Source organism: Amblyraja radiata, chromosome 4 (genome assembly GCF_010909765.2).
Source record: "Amblyraja radiata isolate CabotCenter1 chromosome 4, sAmbRad1.1.pri, whole genome shotgun sequence".
Taxonomy (NCBI): Eukaryota; Metazoa; Chordata; class Chondrichthyes; order Rajiformes; family Rajidae; genus Amblyraja; species Amblyraja radiata.
The window spans coordinates 99964073-99986598 of NC_045959.1; the positions used below are offsets into that span (position 1 = coordinate 99964073).

Genomic DNA, 22526 nt, shown 5'->3' on the forward strand with positions numbered 1-22526 from the left:
GGTAACTTAAATGTTGTGTTAACCAAAACATTCAATTCTATTTTATAGCAGATTGATGGAGAAGCATTCCTTTTGCTGACACAGATGGATATAATTAAGATAATGTGCATCAAATTAGGCCCAGCCCTGAAGATTTACAACTCAATTTTAATGTTCAAGAATTCTGAAGATGATTTGGAATAGACATTGAGGATTGGAAAAGGCAGCTGCTAAATGCTGATCTTCTTTCTGACGATTATTAAAAAATAATCTCTATTTATGGATGGCACACAAAACTGTAGATCAATTTATCAGCAAGGCTAACAGGGTATACAAAGATAATTGATTTAAAGAAACATTAGTTATAAATGCTTGTTAAGAAAAATGTTAAGAAAATATGGTGAAGTCATTAAATTGTGTAGTTGGAGATGATGCATTTGGAAGTTGTATTTGTACAGTGAACATGTGAAACATTTTTCATGCAATTGTGATCAAATTATAGTTTACAACATAAAAATAACAGAGTTGGGCAACAGTATTTGACCGCCTGTGAGATAATATGTTTTAAATATAACATGAATCTACGCACTTTAAAAGTGTTGAGTAAATGGATGTTACCCAAAACTTGGAGTATTGCAGAAAATGATCTGTAAACAAGAGCACAATTAATCACATTGAAATAAACTAAAACTACATGTAAAATTCTCAATTGTATTTGAAAACATATCTTTTAACGATCATCTGATGTTTAGATGGTGAAATATCTTGGAAATGTATTTAATTCTTTATTTCACCAGTTGTAACTTTAAAGCCCCTGTCCCACTGTACGAGGTAATTCAAGAGTTCTCCTGAGTTTTCCCCTGATTCGAACTCGGTGAATGTCCGTAACGGGTCCATAGGAGTTCGTGGATGTCTCGTGGCGACTTGTACGAGTAAAAAGTAACAATCTTTTTCATCACTAGTATTTTTTACTCGTGGACATTTTTTGCAGGGATGAAAAAACTTCACGAGTTTACCGGGTGTCCCGAGTACCTACTGTTAGCATTAGGAGTCACTACGAGACATCCACAAACTCCTACGGACCCGCTACGGACATTCTCCGAGTTCGAATCAGGGGAAAACTCGGGAGAACTCTTGAATTACCTCGTACAATGGGACAGGGGCTTAACTCATTTTCCTGCTTCAACTGAACAAAAGAATGCAAAGGTCCTCCTTCTTACCTATTGCCTATGTGATGCAAGCCTATGTCTTCATTTTGGAATTGGCACCCCCAACAAACAGAACTAGAGATAATAATGATACAAACATTTTTGCATCCATTCTATATTTATTCCCAGAAAAAAAAATAAGACCACTCTTCCACACACACAATGCAAAATATTTGCTTCAAGAATGCAATTAATTATGTACAAACCAAAATAGATCAGAATCCCATTTAATGTCTTTGTATCCAACTGATTGAACAGTATGATGCACGCACTATTTACCTTTAATCCTGCATTGTGCAATTTGTTTAATAATTATCATTTATAATACTTTACAGCTTGCATTCTCCCTATACTGACACCTATAGGGAAACCAATAGTGCAGAGACTCCAAATTAGTTCATACTATAATGAACTCAGTATAGTATGTTTTCTAATGTAAGATTTTCAGCTTTCATACTATATTCTTGATGCATTCCTGTGGTATTAAAAACTTACCCGTAAAGGGACAAAGTGCATTGTTGTCATAAGTAATTCGCTCTTAATAGGTGATGAGCTCAGTAATAAATCAGTGTTTCTTTAGAAAAATAGTGTGTTTTGAAGTGATTAAATTTAAATGCATGTGGTTGCATTACGATTTGTTTTCTCAAATTGGTGGGCATTACTGTTTTGTATATTATGTTTTAAGATAATTAATACATTCTAGTGAATTGTATGTGTTTTTTAATATTTGTAAAGCATTTAATCATTCCAAAGGGTATAGGTTACCTATGAGATTTTTTCTCATCAGATGTAAATTATATTTTCTGTATTGTATCAGTAATATATACAATATCCATAATGAGTAGTGCATGTTCATACTCAAAACAATTGGTTAATCATAATCTGCATATTATCGTGTCAAGATGGAACAACCATTTTTTTAAATAAATATTTTACAGAGCAGGATTCCAATATGGTGTATATCAAAGTCAAATGTCATTGGGGGGGGGGGGGGTCCATATGAAAAGGCAATGCTACTCTATTTTACTTTTAGCCAGCCTCAATTTTTATTTATCATTTTGGATGCAGTCCACAATGTTATAGGTGTACTTAAGTTATCCGGGAGTGTACAAGTCTTCATGAAAAAACTGAGGTATGAAAATAAACTTAATGGATATATTTGGTTTTATACTTTTTTCATATTACTGCATATTGAATAAAAAGAAAGATCAGTTTTAACACTTGCATATTTTTTCTGGTAAACCTACTTTATGTTTAAACCAAATCAAAAGATGGACATAATTGTAAAAATAATGTAAATCAGATTTTCTCTTCCTTCACATCATCTGAAACTCAAAGATTCCTGGCAATTTGTGCCTTGTCATTTCCTGACGAATTTGGTCACTAAAGAAACAATGTGTACAAATCATTGCAATTTGAAAGAATTCTGACCATTTATAAATATCGGAAATATGATGAATACAAAATATGTAAAAAAACAAAGATCCTGCAAAAATTTGCTTCATAAATTAACCAAATTATCTATCAGTCGTTGCTGGAATTTACAGACACGGAGTTTGCTTTTTTACAGACAGTCACAGATCACATTTTTTATATACATATGATTTTGGGTAACTGTTGTAATAGCCTAAGAATTCTTATACAATAACATCACCAGCAGATATATATTATCCTTTGTATTGGTGCTGACAATGGAGGGTTCAACAAAGAAAACCTCACTTCCTTCAACTTAGTGTCCAGAAAAGGTGGAAAATAGCTTGAATGCGTTTTATATTTTGACTGAGTAATATTGTCATTATTAATAAGTTTCCCTTTCGGTAAACAAAGCCATAAACTTTAATCCATTCTGCTACTAAGTCCAAAAAATATCAGTTCATGAAGCTTGCTACATTTGTGCAATGGTGTCTGTTATTTACATGTTGAAGATTATTAGTAAAAATAATACCCTGTGCAGGGAATGTTTACAATTAATCTTTTATTCTGGCATGCTGTATTTACCTTATTGCATATCTTTTTTTATGTAATATTTATCAAAAGTGAGCTTGCATTTAAAAAAAATAAAGTCCTGTTAAGTTCAAACTTTCTGCAATGCTTTGGCCTCATTTCTTCTGAGTATCAATTTTAATTTGTCACCTGCACACAATAAGCTTGGTGAAGCAATAAATAACTGATTCACAGTTTTGCGCCTTTAAAAAAAAAGATGTTGGGCGTGGCACTTTTTAAAGAAGAAACCAGTGGAAAATAAGGAGCACTTAACCTCAAAAAGAGTTGAAGTGACGTTGATTCTGGAGTGGGGGAAATGGATTTTGAATAGTTTCTCATCCTTCCATTAAAGTAGCTTCACCCCAATGGCAAGCTTGTCAAAGATGAGATACAATATTGTAATAAGAAAGATTCAGAAGATGGTTGGAGCAATCTTGCTTGATATAGGTCTGCACTAGGATTCTATCTGTGTTGGATCTATTGCTAGAATCACAGGTTGACCGGGTTCATTTAGCAGATGTAGAATTGTGCCAAATTTCTAAAGACAGCCAAATTTATAAGTAATTCTCTTTCCTTCTTAATGGACAGGGTAAAAGGCCCTCATAAGATTGTGAAAGGTAAATTATAGTGATCTTCCTTCATGATATTTCCTTCACTTGTCTTGGAGTCACAGTGGAGATCTGTCTGTTACATCTTTGATGGATAAAATCCACACTGCAATTCTGTGAATAACTCCTTTACCACTGGGAAGATGCTTCATTGACTCTCCCTCTCCCTCTCCCTCTCCCTCTCCCTCTCCCTCTCCCTCTCCTCTCCCTCTCCCTCTCCCTCTCCCTCTCCCTCTCCCTCTCCCTCTCTCTCTCTCCTCCCCCCCCCCCATATCTCGACTGTGAACCGCGCTGTGATTGGCCGTTGAGCGGAGGGGCAGTCGGTTTCCACCGCGGCTGGTCGTGGTTTTGCCGCGCTCACTGTGCGCTTGTTCTGAGATTCTGGATGTCGGAGGTCCTCAGAAAAAGAGAAAAAGACGCCTGCGGGCCGGATAATTTTGGGTTATGAAGCATGTCTTGCCAAAAAAGTGGACCATGGGTTATGATAAGGGCATGTCCTCCTTAAATGGGAAGATGAGGCTATGAATTTTTGTCAGAGGTTCAGCAGGCAAATTGTATGTTTCTGAGCCTTATGGTATTTTTCATTCGGTATATGGACTTTTCAAATGATTATTGGTCTAAGCTAATGACAAAAATGGACTAGAGAATGTATTATGGAATGGTCAAATGATCTTACATCCAGGATAGATTTTGGGTTGAGGATTTAAAAAACATATATTTACTTTATTCATTGACTACCTCGCTATCCTCAATAACACCGCCTGCATTCATGGCCCTGAGTGTGGTGGATGCTTGGGTTTTGGGCCATTACTGAGTTTGACGATAGTGAAGAATCCACACTATTGTTGTAGTTATAAGATAATTAGTGGATCTTCTGCACTCTTTCCATGCACATTAACTCTTTATATTACAAGATTTGAACCTTGCCTAACAGATGCCAGAAGAACTGTTTATTTCCCTTGAGGCAGGATAGGATTTCCTAATCCAAGATGTCTTGTGTTTGTGATTAATTAGCTTCTGGCTCTCTTGGCCATCTCATCACATTACTCTCAGTGATTGCCGGAAGAGAACTCACAAACCTCTTTACCCTTAACCTGCCTTCTCCAGAGATAAACTGAATTACGTAACTAGCATTGGAAAGGACATAAACCCAGGAAAGATGTGACTGGCAACAAAGGAGGTCCAGCCAACTCAAAAAGAGGTATCCAGAAACTTTGAATGCTATGTGACTCCTGTTAACCAGAATTTATTTGTATGTGGTTTGCTTAAGGCCTTCATTAATTTCCTTAGCGCAGCATTTAAGCTGGTGGAGCAGCCAGGTTATTGGAAATAACAACCAATCCTAGTTACGTAATTCAGTTTATCTCTGGAGAAGGCAGGTTAAGGGTAAAGAGGTTTGTGAGTTCTCTTCCTGTAGTGGGCGGCACGACCGACGTTGCAGCGGCCTCTGCAGTCCGTCTGTCTTTTTTTTTTAAAGTTTTCCCGTTGAGTGTAGTTTTTTAAAAATTGTTTTTAACTGTGTATGTGTGGCGGGTCGGGGGGGGGGGGGGGGAATGGGGGAGACTTAAATCTCTTTCCTGTATGGAGTACCCGGCCTTTTCCCTGTCGGCTCTCCGTTGTCGTTGGGGCCTAGCACCGTAGAGTGGCCTCCAACCGGAACGACCTGGGGGCTCCAGTCGCGGAGCCTGCAGACAAGCTGGCCGGCTTCGGAGCATGGAGAGCTGTGGTGGCGCGCTGCTGCGGCCCGACCGGAGCTTTGGAGGCTCCAGCCGCAGGCCTGGTGGACGGTGACATCAGGAGCTCGCGGGTCCCTGGTGGGAGACCGCTTTTCAGGTGTCCCACAACGGCAACCTCTCCCGCCCGAATTGCGGGGTTGAAAATGACCTGGAGCTTGGCCTTACATCGCCCGGCGCGGCTTTAACGGCCGCGGGACTTGCTAGCGCCCGCCGGGGGTTCCAACATCAAGACCCGGAGCGCGGCCTTGCATTGCCTGGCGTGGCCTTAATGGCCACGGGACTTACCATCGCCCGCCGGGGCTTTGACATCGGGAGAAGAATGGAGAGCAGGGGAGAGACAAGACTTTGCCTTCCATCACAGTGAGGAGGAGATTCACTGTGATGGATGTTTGTGTGAATTGTGTTGGTGTGTGTCTTGGCTCTTTACTTGTTGTCTGACTGCAGTAAACCAAATTTCGTTTGAACTTCATTTGAGATTCAAATGACAATAAACGGTATTGTATTGTATTGTATTGTATAAGGTAATGTTTAGAGGCTAGTAGAAATCAACACATGGTACATAAGGTACATGTGCTGCAGATATACTTCTGATCTCACACTGATGATAAACTAATGGGTATCAATGCCTGAATTGTGAGTGTTGCCATGGCCCCTTGTACTTGTCGCTTATGAAACAGGATGCTATAACAAGATTTTTCCATGCCTGCATTCACTAGAGCAGCATTTGAGATGGCTATTACTGATCCTTTGTTGCCTATCAGCCCTATTCAGGGAGAAGCTGAAAGTGTTTTGAATAAGTTGATCATAATTCCTTAACCTACATTAATAAATTATGGTAACTAACCACAGCGAGTTAGGTTGATCGATAAATGTATTTCTTCAAATTCAATTCTTGTTCAAAATAAGATTGCCATGGTTTGATAATAATCATATTTAAAATTATTCACTCTGGGATAAAGTATATGAATAATGTGAATCAGTGACAGACTTAGATCAGAAAAAAATAGACTTGCGTTTAAGGTTCCTAAAACATTCAACACTGGGATTTTTCTTGAGAGATTTTTAATTATGCCGTAGAATAACTGCTTGAAATCAATTGACATAATCTTGATTACCATGTTAGTAAAAGGAAGTAAATTATATTTGTTTTAAATCTTTTTTTTAAATCCAGCCATTCTTATGTTCCTTTGTCTTAATTAAAATGAATTGAATTTTACAGATTCATTATGGGAATGTGTTAATTTAGATTTTATGAACTTATTTTTAATGCGTGTATGAAACTAGTATTTATCTTCATGAAAATATCAGCAAAACATAATTGCTGCTTTTGTGGAAAATAGCAAAATAGTGAATTTCTTTATTTAAAATATACAATATTTATCTTGGAATATCACCCATGAAGAACAAAATATATTAACTTTGCTTCTGGCATGAGATAAAGAAAAGCAATTAACGGCTATAGATTTTCATAAATTATTTAATAAAAATAATATTTCCCAGGATAACACTGTAAAGCTATGCTGAACATAAGTGGATTGCTGCTGAACAACTGGGAAAACAGATTACAGAAGCCTTCAATTATTCCCTGCAGCAGTATAATAACATTATTATATGCATTCACTGGACTGCCCATTGTATTAAATCCATGTATGAAATCTATGCGTTTTGTATAAAAAATAACCATGTGAATAAAATTTAACATGATTTTTTTGGATAATGCGACCAAACCATATCAATTATATTTTGTTCAAAATGAGAAATTAAAGATTTATAATAATTAAGAGAATTTTCTAATTAATTCAATTTGTAATGTTTAGTCACTATTATTTATTAATATGGGTCAACATGTGATAACGGCATATGTTTAAATGTGAACTTTATTATCTGCCAGATTTAAATTATTCTGTATTGTTTGCTTCACATAACTGTAACTGTCATCAGTCTGTAATCATGTAACTTTCTGAGTGCTCCCTTAATTACCACTAGACTAAGTGGGACCCGTTGGGTCCCTGTCACACAGGAGGCTAGGTCCCCCAACGCAATATTCCACCACCAACCCATAGCTCCCAACTGCACAGGCACAGCTCATTTTCCCTCATCCCTAGCACTCTCTCCCCCTCCTCTTCACCTTCCCTCTTCTTTCCCCTCTTCTCCTCCCTTCCTCCAATCCCTCCCAAACTTCTCTCTCCTATCTCCTTTCCCCTACCCTCAGTCACTCCTTCCCTGCATCCATGACTCCTCTCCCCTCCCTACCCCCTCCTCTCCCTCTATCTCCCACTCCTCACCTCCCTTATCCCCTCACTATCCATCCTCACCTCCCCCTCTGCCCTCCTCTCTCTCTATTCCCCACTACCTACCTACCCCACTCCCCCCTCCTCTCCCTCTATTCACCCTCCCCCCCACTCTCCCTGCTCACCTCCTCCCTCTTCTTTTCCCTCTCCTCCTACCCTCCCCCAATCCCTCCCTCACCTCTCCTTTCCCCTACCCTCAGTCACTCCCTACCTCCATAACTCTTCTCCACTCCCTACTCCCCTCCTCTTCCTCTATCCCATCTCCTTCCCCACTATCCCTCCTCCGGCTCTCGAGGTTGCTGCTCCTCTCCCTTCTTGCGTGGCCCAGAGGAGCATCAGCTGTCGGCGCCCTCAGAGCCAGGCCTCAGATCAGCCCGGCAACTACTACCATGCCGACATGTGGGGGGGAGGGGGGGGGGTGGTAAGAGAGCTTGGAGAAAAGATGGGGGAAGAGCCATGGGGGAGAGGGGGGTACCACGGGGGAGGGGGGCAGGAGCCAGTGAGGGAGACCAGAGAGGAAGGGGCTGGAGCTGCGGGGCATGCAATGGTGGTGCGTTTGGGACTCACAGCGGGCACTGGACACTCTCCTCCGCTGGAATCAGACTCTCCGCTATCAGTTTGGCGACATTGCCACGCCATGCGGGGCCGGGCCGCTTCCGGGCCCTGCAAAAATTGTGGCCGGTTGGAGACCTCCGTGGCCTCCACCAGCTCCAGTAAAGACGCGATGGCGCAGGAAGGGGCGGACCATCCCAGGGAGTGACAGAAGAAGAGACTAATCTGCGGGGCGCTGACTGGCAGGAGAGGAGATCAATCTGCGCACTCGTGGTTTTTAAGATTTTTAAACCTCGCTAACTTTTACAACATACCACCGATCGGAATAAAACTTGTGGCACTCGCAGCACAGGAGAACGGTGAGTGAGCTGGCGAAAAATCGTAGTGTGTACCGTTTTTGCGTAAATAGAAAAACCAGGAGTGAGAGAGAGATAGAGAGAGAGAGAGAGAGAGAGGGAGATAGAGGGAGATAGAGGGAGAGAGAGGGAGAGAGATGGAGAGATAGATAGAAAGCAAGCATTTTAAATGTCTGTGTTAGCATAACTTTGTTTGCAGAAGTGGGATTACACCTGTAAATTCAGCTCTTACATACCAGGAAGCTCAAAAACAGATTCTAGGTCAGCCTTTCTCTGTAAAACTTGACATACCTTTGAATGTGAGTGAAACCATTCATCAATAGGAACACTAATAGCAATGAGGTTAGTGAACACTAATTAGGGAAACAATACAAATATAACTCAAATTTCAAAATGTCCAGATCTTGTATAAGAGACACAACAAGCAAAGAACTGTGATTTATTTATTTCAATTGAATTTTATAGTTTGGTGTGAATACTTTCTATCATTTATCAATTTGTATGCAGTATCTTTTTAAGTGAATTCAAGTGAAATGGAAATGATAATAAAGGGAAAAGAGAGAAGAATATCCAAATGGAAATGGCCTCCAGTCTTTTTGTCTCTCCCCCAAGACCTTTCTTGCAAGTTTCTATCAGTCTGGACACTAAATTTAAATGGAAGTCATCTTAACCCAATCAACCTCACACTGCTGCCACACCGGCTGACTTTCTCCAGCCGTTTTGTCTACCTTCGATTTTCCAGCATCTGTAGTTCCTTCTTAAACATTTATTTATTTGCCTCTGTACTCCACAATTTGAGATTTGTAATAGAAAAAAAAAATCACATGTGGTTAAAGTACACATTGTCAGAATTTAATAAAGGCCATCTTTATAGATTTTGGTTTCACCAGTAGAAATTACAGCAGTGTCATGTTTAGTTTACTGTTGCATATCCTTTGCATGCAATGACTGCTTGAAGTCTGCGATTCATGGACATCACCAGTTGCTGAGTGTCTTATCTGGTGATGCTCTGCCAGGCCTGTATTGCAGTCATCTTTAGCTTATGCTTGTTTTGGGGGCTTGTCCCCTTCACTTTTCTCTTCAGCATATAAAAGGCATGCTCAATTGGGTTCAGATCGATTAATTGACTTGGCCACTCAAGACGTGACCATTTTTTAGCTTTGAAAAAATCCTTTGTTGCTTTAGCAGTATGTTTGGGATCATTGTCTTGCTGTAGAATGAATCGCCGGCCAATGCATGTGCGGACTTGGCACCGACAGACGAGAAGCCGAAGCAAAGAAGTGGAAGCCAAATAACCGAATGGAAACGAAGCCGAAACGCTAAATAACCGAATGTAAACAAAGCCGAAACGCCAACTAACCAAAAGGGTGGGACGCCTAAATGCAAACTAACCAAAAGGGTGGGACGCTTAAATGCAAACTAACCGAAAGGGCGGGATGCCTAAAAGCCAACTAATCGAAAGGCTGCGTCGCCTAAAAGCGAACTCACCGAATGGCCGCTCTGTTGAAACGCCACCTACCCGAAAGGCGGCGTCACCTACAAGCCAAAGGACTGACTGCCGCTCAACAGAAAAGTCAAATAACGGACATGACATTGCCGGGGGGGGGGGCGGGACTTGTCAACGATTGGTCCAGACCCCCGCGTCCATCACATCACTGTGGAGGGATGACCATTGTCCCACACCTCCGCTCCACCCTACCCGCAGCCCGCGGAGGGTGGCCGTGCGAGAGTGGGGGCTGTCCCGAAGGATGCGCACCTTCAGCCGCTTACAACTTGGTGCTTGGGTTCAGATTGCCCAGTCACCTATGGCTTGTGTGGGAAAATGACCCCCACCCTCCCGCCGGTGGAGACGGAGGAGAGAGAGAAGGGAGAGAGAGGGGAGGGGAGAGAGAGAGAGAAGGGGGAGGGAGAGAGAAGGGGGAGGGAGAGAGAGAGGGGGGGTGAGAGAGAAGACAGGAGATGGGAGGGTGGGGGGGGTCATTTTCCCCAATAAAATCTAACAATATCCACTTTAACCACGTGATATTTTCTATTACAAATCACAAATTGTGGAGTACAGAGACAAAAAGATAACTGATGGGTCTTTGTCCCAAACATTATGGAGGGTACTGTAAATACTTAAGACTGATATTTAAATTAAGAGAGCTACTATAAAGACTCTTAAAGCAACTGCTAAAGCAAAGCCGATCCAGTAGGTCAAAACAGGGCACCCGAAGTAGCAGAAATGTATTTCACTGCAACTGGGCCCCAGGGCCCAGCATATACTTTCCTCTATTATTAGGATCAAGACAGGGTTGAAGAGATGCCTGGGGCAGCATCAAAGAAAACTAAAGTGGAGGTGCAACCTGGTGAAGTGGCAATTTGTCTTTCCAAATACATGTATATCTTATTTCTTGAAATTCACACCAACAAATTTAAGCTCCCTAATCAAATCTGGTCTATTATACAGTACCAAACTCAGAATTGCCTTTTTCCTGTTGGCTCAACCATGAGCTGAAAATCCATCTCATATGTGTTATATCTGGACTTTCAGAAGGCTTTCGACAAGGTCCCACATAAGAGATTAGTATGCAAACTTAAAGCACACAGTATTGGGGGTTCAGTATTGAAGTGGATAGAGAACTGGCTGGCAGACAGGAAGCAAAGAGTAGGAGTAAACGGGTCCTTTTCAGAATGGCAGGCGGTGACTAGTGGGGTACCGCAAGGCTCAGTGCTGGGACCCCAGCTATTTACAATATATATGAATGATTTGGACGAGGAAATTGAATGCAACATCTCCAAGTTTGCAGATGACACAAAGCTGGGGGGGCAGTGTTAGCTGTGAGGAGGATGCTAGGAGGCTGCAAGGTGACTTGGATAGGTTGGGTGAGTGGGCAAATGCATGGCAGATGCAGTATAATGTGGATATATGTGAGGTTATCCACTTTGGTGGCAAAAACAGGAAAGTAGACTGTTATCTGAATGGTGGCCGATTAGGAAAAGGGGAGATGCAACGAGACCTGGGTTTCAAGGTACACCAGTCATTGAAAGTAGGCATGCAGGTGCAGCAGGCAGTGAAGAAAGCGAATGGTATGTTAGCATTCATAGCAAAAGGATTTGAGTATAGGAGCAGGGAGGTTCTACTGCAGTTGTACAGGTGAGACCACACCTGGAGTATTGTGTACAGTTTTGGTCTCCTAATCTGAGGAAAGACATTCTTGCCGTAGAGGGAGTACAGAGAAGGTTCACCAGACTGATTCCTGGGATGGCAGGACTTTCATATGAAGAAAGACTGGATAGACTCGGCTTGTACTCGCTAGAATTTAGAAGATTGAGGGGGGACCTTATAGAAACTTACAAAATTCTTAAGGGGTTGGACAGGCAAGATGCAGGAAGATTGTTCCCGATGTTGGGGAAGTCCAGAACAAGGGGTCACAGTTTAAGGATAAGGGGGAAGTCTTTTAGGACCGAGATGAGAAAAACATTTTTCACACAGAGAGTGGTGAATCTCTGGAATTCTCTGCCACAGAAGGTAGTTGAGGCCAGTTCATTGGCTATATTTAAGAGGGAGTTAGATGTGGCCCTTGTGGCTAAATGGATCAGGGGGTATGGAGAGAAGGCAGGTACAGGATACTGAGTTGGATGATCAGCCATGATCATATTGAATGGCGGTGCAGGCTCAAAGGGCCGAATGGCCTACTCCTGCACCTATTTTCTATGTTTCTATAGGCATTCTGCAAATTCCTTTCACTTGGGATCCAGTATCAACCTGATTTTCCTAGTCTATCCACATATTGAAATTCCCCATGTTCACTGTAATATTGCATTTCTTGCATGCCTTTTCTATCCCCTGATGTAATTTACACCCTACATTCTGGCTGTTATTCAGAGGCCCGTATATAACTCCCATCAGAGAAAGAGTCCCAATAGACAATAGGTGCAGGAGTAGGCCATTCTGCCCTTCGAGCCAGCACCGCCATTCAATGTGATCATGGCTGATCATCCACAATCAGTACCCTATTCCTGCCTTCTCCCCATATCCCCTGCCTCCGCGATCTTTAAGAGCTCTATCCAGCTCTCTCTTGAAAGCATCCAGAGAACCGGCCTCAACCGCCCTCTGAGGCAGAAAATTCCACAGACTCACAACTCTCTGTGTGAAAAAGTTTTTCCTCATCTCCGTTCTAAATGGCTTACCCCTTTTTCTTAATCTGCGGCCCCTGGTTCTGGACTCCAACATTGGGAACATGTTTCCTGCCTCTAGCGTGTCCAAACCTTTAATAATCTTATATGTTTCAATAAGATGCCCTCTCATCCTTCTAAATTACAGAGTATATAAGCCCAGCCACTCCATTCTCTCAGCATATGACAGTCCCGCCATCCCGGGAATTAACCTTGTGAACCTATGCTGCACTCCCTCAATAGCAAGAATGTCCTTCCTCAAATTTGGAGGGTGTGGTCTCACTAGGGCCCTGTACTACTGCAAAAGGACCTATTTGCTCCTATACTCAACTCCTCTTGTTATGAAGGCCAACATGCCTTTCGCTTTCTTCACTGCCTGCTGTACCTGCATGCTTACTTTCATTGACTGATGAATAAGGACCCCCCAGATCCCGTTGTACTTCCCCTTTTCCCAACTTGACACCATTTAGATAATAATCTTCCTTCCTGTTTTTGCTACCAAAGTGGTCAACCTCACATTTATCCACATTAAACTGCATCTGCCCACTCACCCAACCTGTCCAAGTCACCCTGCATTTTCATAGCAACCTCCACTCAGCTTTGTGTCATCTGCAAATTTGCTAATGTTACTCCCGGTATTGACATCAAAACAACTTTAACTGAGTGTGGCCCTGATTTAAAAATGGTCAATGGGTATCAAGACAAAAATATTTTTCTAATTGGAATCATACTTTGCACAAAAGAAAATGTTTTGGTTGTTGTAGGTCAACTATCTCAGCACCAACACATCACTGTAGGAGCTCTTTTCTGCAGGCCACCAGCCTCTATTAAAACCATCCATCTTAGACCTGAAAATTAATTCAATTTCTCTTTCAACAGTTGCTTAATGTTTCTAGCATCTTCTGTTTTTATTTCAGAGTTCCAGAGTCTGCATTTTTTAAATTTAATTTGCTTTTGTAACTTCTGTTCAATGGTAACCCTTTGGATATTAATGGTGTAGTATTTGTTCATAGTAATAGGATTGAATGTCAACGGCAAGTGCCGTGACTCCCTCTTGTGGAAATGGTCATTGTCTGACACTTTTGTCAGTAACATTACATGTCATCTATCTGTCCTGATTCCATGCAGATCTTGCTGCACAAAGGCATTTATTTGAGAAATTCTTAATGGAGCTTAATATTGTGCAATTATACACGAACCTCCTATGCACAAACATCCTCAGCTGTTTAAGTCAATGAAGCAGTCCACAGGCAACAAGACCAAGGCAACATCTAGACATGGACTGACAATTGGCAGGTATCACTTGGACTGGTCTAAATGAACAGCTTACCCGACCACCCACCTATAATGTATAATTGCATTGCTCAGCTAAATCCCCTACCATCAAAGTTCTAGAAATAAGCATTGACAAATAACTAAACTAAACCAGTTTCATAAATATTGTAATTACATGAGTATGTTGGTGATTGGATATCTTACTGTCACCTAGTGACACCAATAAGCTCAGCTCGTCAGCAGTCTTCTTGATTGATGCCCCCCCACCACACCATTGCATAGTGGCTGTAGTAATGTGGCACTCAGAAAATGTATTGCAATTACTCACCTGGGTTGTTCTTACAGCAACTCTTTGTCAAGATAACACAGGCAGAATGCACATAAGAACTTCAAAAGGACTGAAGCAGTTCAATAATGTAGTTCACTGCCACCTTCTCCGGGGGACATGGGAATGGACAACAAATGCTGACCTTGCTAGTAATACCCATATCCTGAACATTGAATAAACAATTAAATAGCCTGGATTACTGTAGAATTGGAAATAAAATTAAGGCATTGCTGTCATTTCACCTGTCTACCATGAATTTACAACATATTCTCTGATGATTTCTTCCTTTCCACTATTTACATAAAAGTATTGGTTTTGGCTCAGAGATAGCCCTGGTCCAATGCAACATGGATTAAATGTACATGATCCGTCAATGACAAGTATACATTGTGGTAAGTTGCTGTTATCGGGTAAGATATCAATCAGCCCACAACTTCCATCAATAGATCATACAAGGGTTGCCTGCTTCATGAACTATACTGACTTCAGTACATACTGCTAATACTGAAATGTCCAGCATTGCACCATTGTGGGAGCACCTTCGCTGTTAGTCAGCAGTTCCCATTAAAAATCCCAGCATTAATTTGTCAGGCCAACTAAGGTTAGAAAAAAAAATTCTGGCAATGTTGGTCACAACTCAAGTACAGACCCTGACAAAGCATATCAATTTTTTTGTCCAAAAACCTGTGCTTTTTCTTCTATAGTGTGTTTTCAGTCAGTGATCAAAATAGATAACCAAAACTCTTTTTTTTCACTGCATATTATTGACAGGCTTTTTAAAGTACATTACATTTTAAAACAATGAGTTTTGAATAAAAATAATTTCAAAAAGGATTGACAATAGCACATTAAACTCTGGAACTTTTCAAAAAATTATCAAAACAAAACAATAAAAGCATTAACGCTTTAATAAATCAAAAGATGCTCCAAAGCTTAGTTCCTAAATGACCTTGCTGGTTCATCTTTTTAGCAGACATTACACAAAGACATTTGAAGATGACTCACAACGATTTGACAGCAGAGACATGCATAGAGTGTCGACTCCGCTGGGAACCTCATACCATGCTTCATAATAAAAGTTTGAAAATTGTGGCAATGACATCAATGGAATAAACATATAAAGAAAATGATTTAATACATTTAAATTATTTAATATCATTTTATTGAATGAGTTTTTTTAATGCAGCGAGAAGGTTATGAGCTGAGCATATTCCCGTCTCCAGTATGGCAAGGAAGCAAATACAAATCTCATGGCAGCAGCTATTCTTGTACAGTTTGGCTTCATAAAATCCAAGGGTGAGTATATGATACATTACAAAAATAATTAGTCTAAACAAAGTTATATTTCGGTAAGAACGTGTATCAGATAGGACATTGAGATTCTTAACAAGTTTTCTCCCTTTTAACAAAACAAATGTAAATTACACAATGGGGATTTTGTTATTTCAGAGTTTAAAAGGCTGCAGGAACGCAGAATGGTAGTAGGGCTAATATCTACCGGACTCGGGTGTTTATTTTTGTTTCATCAAATCGCCAAAAAATTATTGGACCCTTTTCCAACAATATGTTATAACGCATGCTTTTTTTTTTTAATGTTGCGTCCGGCGTCTACACTGTACACCTGGTGTAAAATCAGAAACCAGACGGTGCAAACCAGGAGATAGACGAAGCTGTGCTTCTCTGGGAACATGTTGAGAGTGAGGGAAGGGAGAGGAGAGTTTGAAGCAACGCCGCCATCCTGCAGCAGCTGGGAGTGAGCCCGGGCGGTATCCTAGCAACAGCGGAGTCAGGGCAGCCGCCGCCGGCCGGCCAGCCAGCCCTCCCCATCAAACGTAAACACGGGGCTCGTCGGCCAGGATAGAAAACAAATGGCATGAAAATCTGATGACATGTTACTATTACCCCGGCGTTCGATGTGCAGTTGGTCCAAGCTTGGCCGGAGTCGCAGCGGGTCGCTGGTGATGGTTGGCGGTGGTCGGGCCGCGTCTGGCAGTGCGCCACCGTGACGGGGCTCACCCGAAAACGGACCCCGGAACCCGGGAGCTGGACCCCGGACCCCGGAGACCCCCCGCCCGCCACCCGCCACCCCCCGAGCAAGAGGCAGCCTGCTCGCCCTCCATTTTGAAGAGCCACACACAGCCTTGGGTAATGATGCTGCTGCTACTGTTGCTTTATTCCTTTTATCCCAGTTATTAATTATTCTCTGGATCTTATTTATCGATACTAACGAGGCGACCGGTAAATTATCTTCATTAACATTAAAAGTGAATCAAAAAAAAATTCTGCTTTATCAACATGCCAGAATACTTCACTATGAACTGGATAATTTGAAGTCTTGCATTTTTTTAAATTATCTGTAGCAGTAATATTGCAGTAAATTTGATTTAAAAATCCACAATTAAAGTTATTTCTGCTTTCGTGCGCTTTAAAGTGAAAGACTAAAACAAGTTAATGCATTAACGACTGATGTATGTTTCAACATGCAACAGAGCATTAAATATAAAGATACAAACATACTTAAAATCTATATCCACGATTCAGCTGATGCGTAATTTGTGGAAAATAAATACTAACAATTATCATTGTCCCTTAAATTATGTTCTAGAAAACTGCGTGAATTGTGCTTGACCAGACGTGAAAACGACTACTCTTACTCCTAAACTTTAAAAAAAACGTAAATGTACCATAACATCCTTTTAAATTATATATGAGTGGTTCGGAATATTTCAATTAAGCATCGACATTGTGTGAAGAAGGTGTAAAACAAACTAATTATTTTCAGTTAAAGGTGTACATTATAACCTGTTATACCACGTTCAAATAACTTCGGCAACATTTTGTTTGTAATGTTGTAGATTTTAACATAATTACATTGTTCTCGGGGCAATTCAATTTATTGCTAATGAAAGGTACTTGTATTATTTACTGCAACAATGTTCCTATTATCAGTAATATCACGTAAAACCTGCTCATATTTATGTAATCTATCAAAATAGTCAGTGTGAAATGTATACCAATTCTAATTATAATTGGCAGCTGTGCTCAACCAACGATGCATAAACTGATCCTACATGTGTAAATGTTTTTAATTATAAGAAAACATAGTCACTGTAATTTATTTCGGTATAAGTAGAGTAATATTAATCTATACATGGTAGGAATGGTCATTAATATTGAATAGTTTAAAAAAATTCTATCAGGCATCTTCACTTCATAACTATTTTTTAAATAGATAGTTCATCAACTCATTTGCATGTTGCCTGCTAGTAAATTAACAATTACAAAGGTGGGTGTGCAGAAAGTCAGCTGAAGAAATGTTTCTACATCTTACACATTTTATTTTTTTAACCTTTTTCTATGGTTTGTATGGAAACTTATTATTTATTTTATGTAAAGCACTTTGGTGTCAATGCTAGTTGACTTAAAACGTGCTATATAAATAAAACTTACTTACTTACTTACTTACTTACTTACACATAAAAAGAAAATTTAGCAGCCCAATTTGGGTTTTAATAAGATATCTATCTTTTGGTAAAAATCGCAGTTGAATTGATATAATTGACATCGTGTCATCTTGAGTGCAGGAGAACCAGGGTATTTTTAAGTTGTAAATCATATTTTTTTAAATCAGTCTATTTGTTGCAAATACCTGTGAACCCAATTTATTCTCTTTTATTTTGCATCTCTATCCAATCATATTAGCTGCTATTTAACCCCTATAACTATAGATTACATTCATTTTTAACAAAAATATATTTGGAAATTACCATGAAACCAAACATGAAACTTTCCTATTGTTTTAAATGCTCTAAGGTAAGTCTTTCAGCTTTGGTTTGTTTGAATACTATTTGAAATTGGTAAGCTGTAGTGGCCTAGAGACTGGAGCAGTTTATTCAACTCTTCTGGCATCAGCGATCAGATGACAGGAAAATGCAGTCCACAGATTTTGTAGACCATGTTATTTTATTAATTCAAATCATTAAATGGGATACGGAAGGTATTGCTGTTCAACTACAAAATAATGAATGGGGAAAAGGCCGTTCATGCTGCTTCAACCTCAAATTAAACACTGGTGCAACTCTGTAGATACCAAACCCTGAGCATTTTTAACTGATGTAATAATTAAAACCTAAACTATTACCAGAGTATGTGTAGGAAGGAATTGCAGATGCTGGTTTAAACCAAAAACAGACACAAAATGCTGGAGTAACTGAGCGGGACATGCAGCATCTCTGGAGAGAAGGAATGGGTGATGTTTCGGGTCAAGACCCTTCTTCAGACTGGGGTCTCGACCCGAAACGTCACCCATTCCTTCTCTCCAGACATGCTGCCTGTCCCACTGAATTACAACAGCATTTTGTGTCTATCTTCAGTTATTACCAGAGTATTCTGAAAATGTGAAAATATTGTGAATGTTTACATTATTCATTTTAAGATTTAGTCTTAAATTCCATACATAGTCAATCAAATGTTATTTTGTATTTTTTGTTTTAAATTATCTATGAAATAGATTATTTGGAGTTTAAATTATCTTCAAATGATTTTGAGAGAGAATTGTTTATCTTCCATGTTTTGTCAAATATACGTAACATATAAAAATTACAATGTATACATTGTCCTTTTGCACATTCTGAAAACAATTCTGTGAACTGCATTTTCATAATTCAGACATTATTTGTGATGGCATCCTTACAAGAGGCAGATGGGATGAAGGGTTGGCTAGGTAGCTGTGGGAGTAGGTGGGTTTACAGTAAATGCCCTGAGATGAAAACCAAGAGATCCATAAAAGAGAGAGAGAAGCGTCAGAAATGAGCCAAGTGAATTTGAAAGCAGAGTGGTAGTTAGTGGAGAAGGTGATAAAATTGACGAGTCCCTCACAGGCACAGCAGAACCGATGCAGCCATCGATGGAGAAAGAGTCGTGGAGTAAAGCCAGGTATTACTAGAGTGAAGATAGAAATAGTTTTAAAATGCTAAGGGTGCTAGTAGTTTGGAATTCTCTTTACATTTGACAGATGATGCCAGTGAGTTTTAATTTTTATAATTAGATTGATACTTATCAGGTAACTGAAGGCATTGAATCATAGATTGCCCATGACCTCATTTGATGATGGAGTAGGCTTGTGTGATTAACTGATTAACCTTGTTCCTATTTCATCAGGTTTGACTCGGTATCAGAAGTTGTTTGCTGAAATGTTTGTTATGGTTTAGTATGTTAAAAGCACCAGTTTGTTTTGATGTGGGTCACCAATATAACTTGCCAAAGTGAAGAACCTGTGAATTTATTGATGGAAGTCGGTGTACAGATTGTAGTGTTTCCCTAAATATCAAAATCAGTTAGTTTGTACAAAGCGTTTATGTGGCGTGCACCTTTAGTAAAAACAAAGGTCAAGTGGTCACTTTTTACTGTTTTCTTCATTCATAATTTCTTTCTATATTGACAATGTATAAAGTAATGCTCCTTCACTCTTGTAATGACAATCCCATGAAAAGGGTTTAATTGAGGTTGGGATACTTCAAATTACACTGAGATGAACAGTTTCTTTCCAATCTCTACGTGTATCACACTCAGTTTATTGATTTGTTCTGCTTCGTTGCTCTTATTCTTGTGCTTATTGCCAAGTTTATATTTAATGCTATTTTGTACGCTGGGATTTTTTTCTCATATTTGATTTATTTCTTAAATCTGTAAGCAAAGTCAATTTTGAAAGAACATACATTAGAGGCATAAACTGGTGCATAAGGTATCATATTAATCTACAGCATCATGGAACCAGACATGTTGAACAATTCAGTGAAACAAAGAACTTTAACAGATGGGACTGTCTCTGTTAACATGATCATTTTGGCATAATGGAAAAAAGAATTTTCAAGTTTTGGAAATCAGGATATAGAAGTTGTTTTGGTGAGGTAAGAAGTAATAAAACCATGAAGTCATCTGTGGGAGAGGTCCGCGGGGTTCCCTTGCAGTAAATAACCACAAGGCACGACAGAGAATAAGCAAATACATAATGGGAGCATGTTAGAAAAGTACAGCTATAATATTGGTAGGGGGAGAGAATTCATCTACATGCAGAGTAGAAAAATGAATTGGACAAAAGTAGTCTAGATGAGGAATTCATTATATTTTGAGGTTAGTTTCTTTGAACAGCAATGAAATGGGATTCATTAATTACCTCATCATAAAAGCAACCCCCACCTTAACCCAGACACCAGCGATCAGAAAAATAAGAAGTTATAAAATACTATAGTTAGTGTTTGCAATTTAACCAAACAGATTGCCGAATTATGATAAGTTTTAGCAGGCACCCAAAAAATTACAAGATCAGGAACCAAAACATCTTCCTCTGATACATATGCAATCAGGGTTACATCCCACCATTGACTGGCATAACATAGAATTTTGAAATGCTGGCATCCCTACAGTACAACCTACCAGTGTGAAAGGAACAATGAAAACAAAAATGCTATGTGCAATGATTGTATGCAAGGAGGTTTTCATTCATGAATCATACAGCTGTAGTTTACTCAGAACAGTTATTTGCTCATTTGACAACTATTACATTATGAATTTTATATCTGTTTAATAGGTACTGCAAAAATTGGACCCATATTGTACTTTGTGTGCTATAGGTGACATTTTTTCCCCCAGACAGACATACAGTGTGCACATCCACATGTTTGTGGTACATGTTTACCAGAAGCCATTTTGATGAGTATGTTAGCATGAGCACTGTTAATATCTGCCAATTGTACACATGATCGACTATTACAAGAGTCAATCCAATGTTAATTTAAACCAATGGAGCCATCTTGGAACACAACAATCTAGTGTTCACCTTCTCTTACTGTGGCTTCAGGATTGATTACTCGTTTTCTACATTTCCATGCTCTTGCCCCACTCCACCAGCTGTTCTTCATTATTGGTGGATTCATCAATCACTTGCATGTCAGTTTCTGTTGATTTCTACTGGCTATTGATATGATTGGTGGTTGGATGATTTCTAGAGATCTTTATTTCCGCAGGGTGCTCTGTGTCTTAAGCAACATGATCCTGGTTACAAGAATTTAGCATGCGGCAAAAGTTCCTAGGTAGGAGCATTATGGGCCTGTCCCACTTAGGCGACTGCAGGAGACTATGCAGTCGCAGATGGTTTACCAGGAATCGCCTTCATGGTCGTGAGGAGTTCCCGCATTCTGGGAACTAATCGCGGCCTCATTATGGTCGCCGTGAATTTTTCAACATGTTGGTTATTAATTTATGCTGGTGTAAAGCTGTAATTTATGCAGGTGTAGGGATGTGGTAAGGGATCGATGAAAGGGATTGAAGATTATGGGGTGGGAGAATGGAGTGTGAGGAGAAGGAGGTATATCGAGATTGTCATCCATCATTTTAACCTCAGCATTGGCTAACTGACAAGCACTGTATATTTACCAGGTACATACATGGTAAATACATGAGCCTGAAAATCTGCAAATGTTCATTATTTATAGTGATTCAAGTTTGTTGCTTTTTCAGGTCTGGTTTTGGCACTGTCACCATTCCCACAGTTCCTATACGGTCTAAAACAAGTATAACTATTTTTCTCTGCTTCTAGAATGTTACTTACAGTTTTGATCAATTGATGTTAATGATGGTATTTAACCAGTTCATCAATTAATCAGTGCTGTGTTAAGATTTATTGCTTCTATCTATGTTGTGCCCTACTTCTGCTTTGTCATCAATCCTCACACACTTTGCCTACTTGCTCTACAATGATGTCTCTTGGCTCCTATCAGCACTGCTCTTTGCTTTGAGAGGTTGGTTATGCCTTGTATGGTAGATAAGTGTTTAAGAAAAAATAACATTTTGGTTGTAGGTGTTTGTGGTCTGTAGAGTGTACATTAATTATTTATTTGCATCCTTATTTGTGCTGTGGGATGGAAAATGCATATATTTGACTTTTAACATGTTATAATAATGTAGTTAACTCTGCATTTGTTTTAAGATAACACTATGTTATACATTATAAAGTCCGAAGAAGGGTCTCCACCCGAAACGTCACCCATTCCT

The 22526-nt window shown here is 39.8% G+C and overlaps 2 protein-coding genes across 2 annotated transcripts in view; both read left to right on the forward strand.

The window, feature by feature from the left end:
- The window catches only part of LOC116972405 (lethal(3)malignant brain tumor-like protein 4), a 348065-nt gene extending 347232 nt beyond the window's left edge, over window positions 1-833 (forward strand). The window contains exon 24 of the mRNA XM_033020053.1: window positions 49-833. Coding sequence (XP_032875944.1) covers window positions 49-183 — 135 coding nt within the window. The 3' untranslated portion in view covers window positions 184-833. The remainder of the gene's footprint in view (window positions 1-48) is intronic.
- Window positions 834-16165: 15332 nt separating this feature from the next.
- LOC116972406 (transmembrane protein 200A-like) overlaps window positions 16166-22526 on the forward strand; it is a 32340-nt gene continuing 25979 nt past the window's right edge. The window contains 1 exon segment of the mRNA XM_033020054.1: window positions 16166-16619. The gene's annotated coding sequence lies outside the window, so the exon portion shown is untranslated.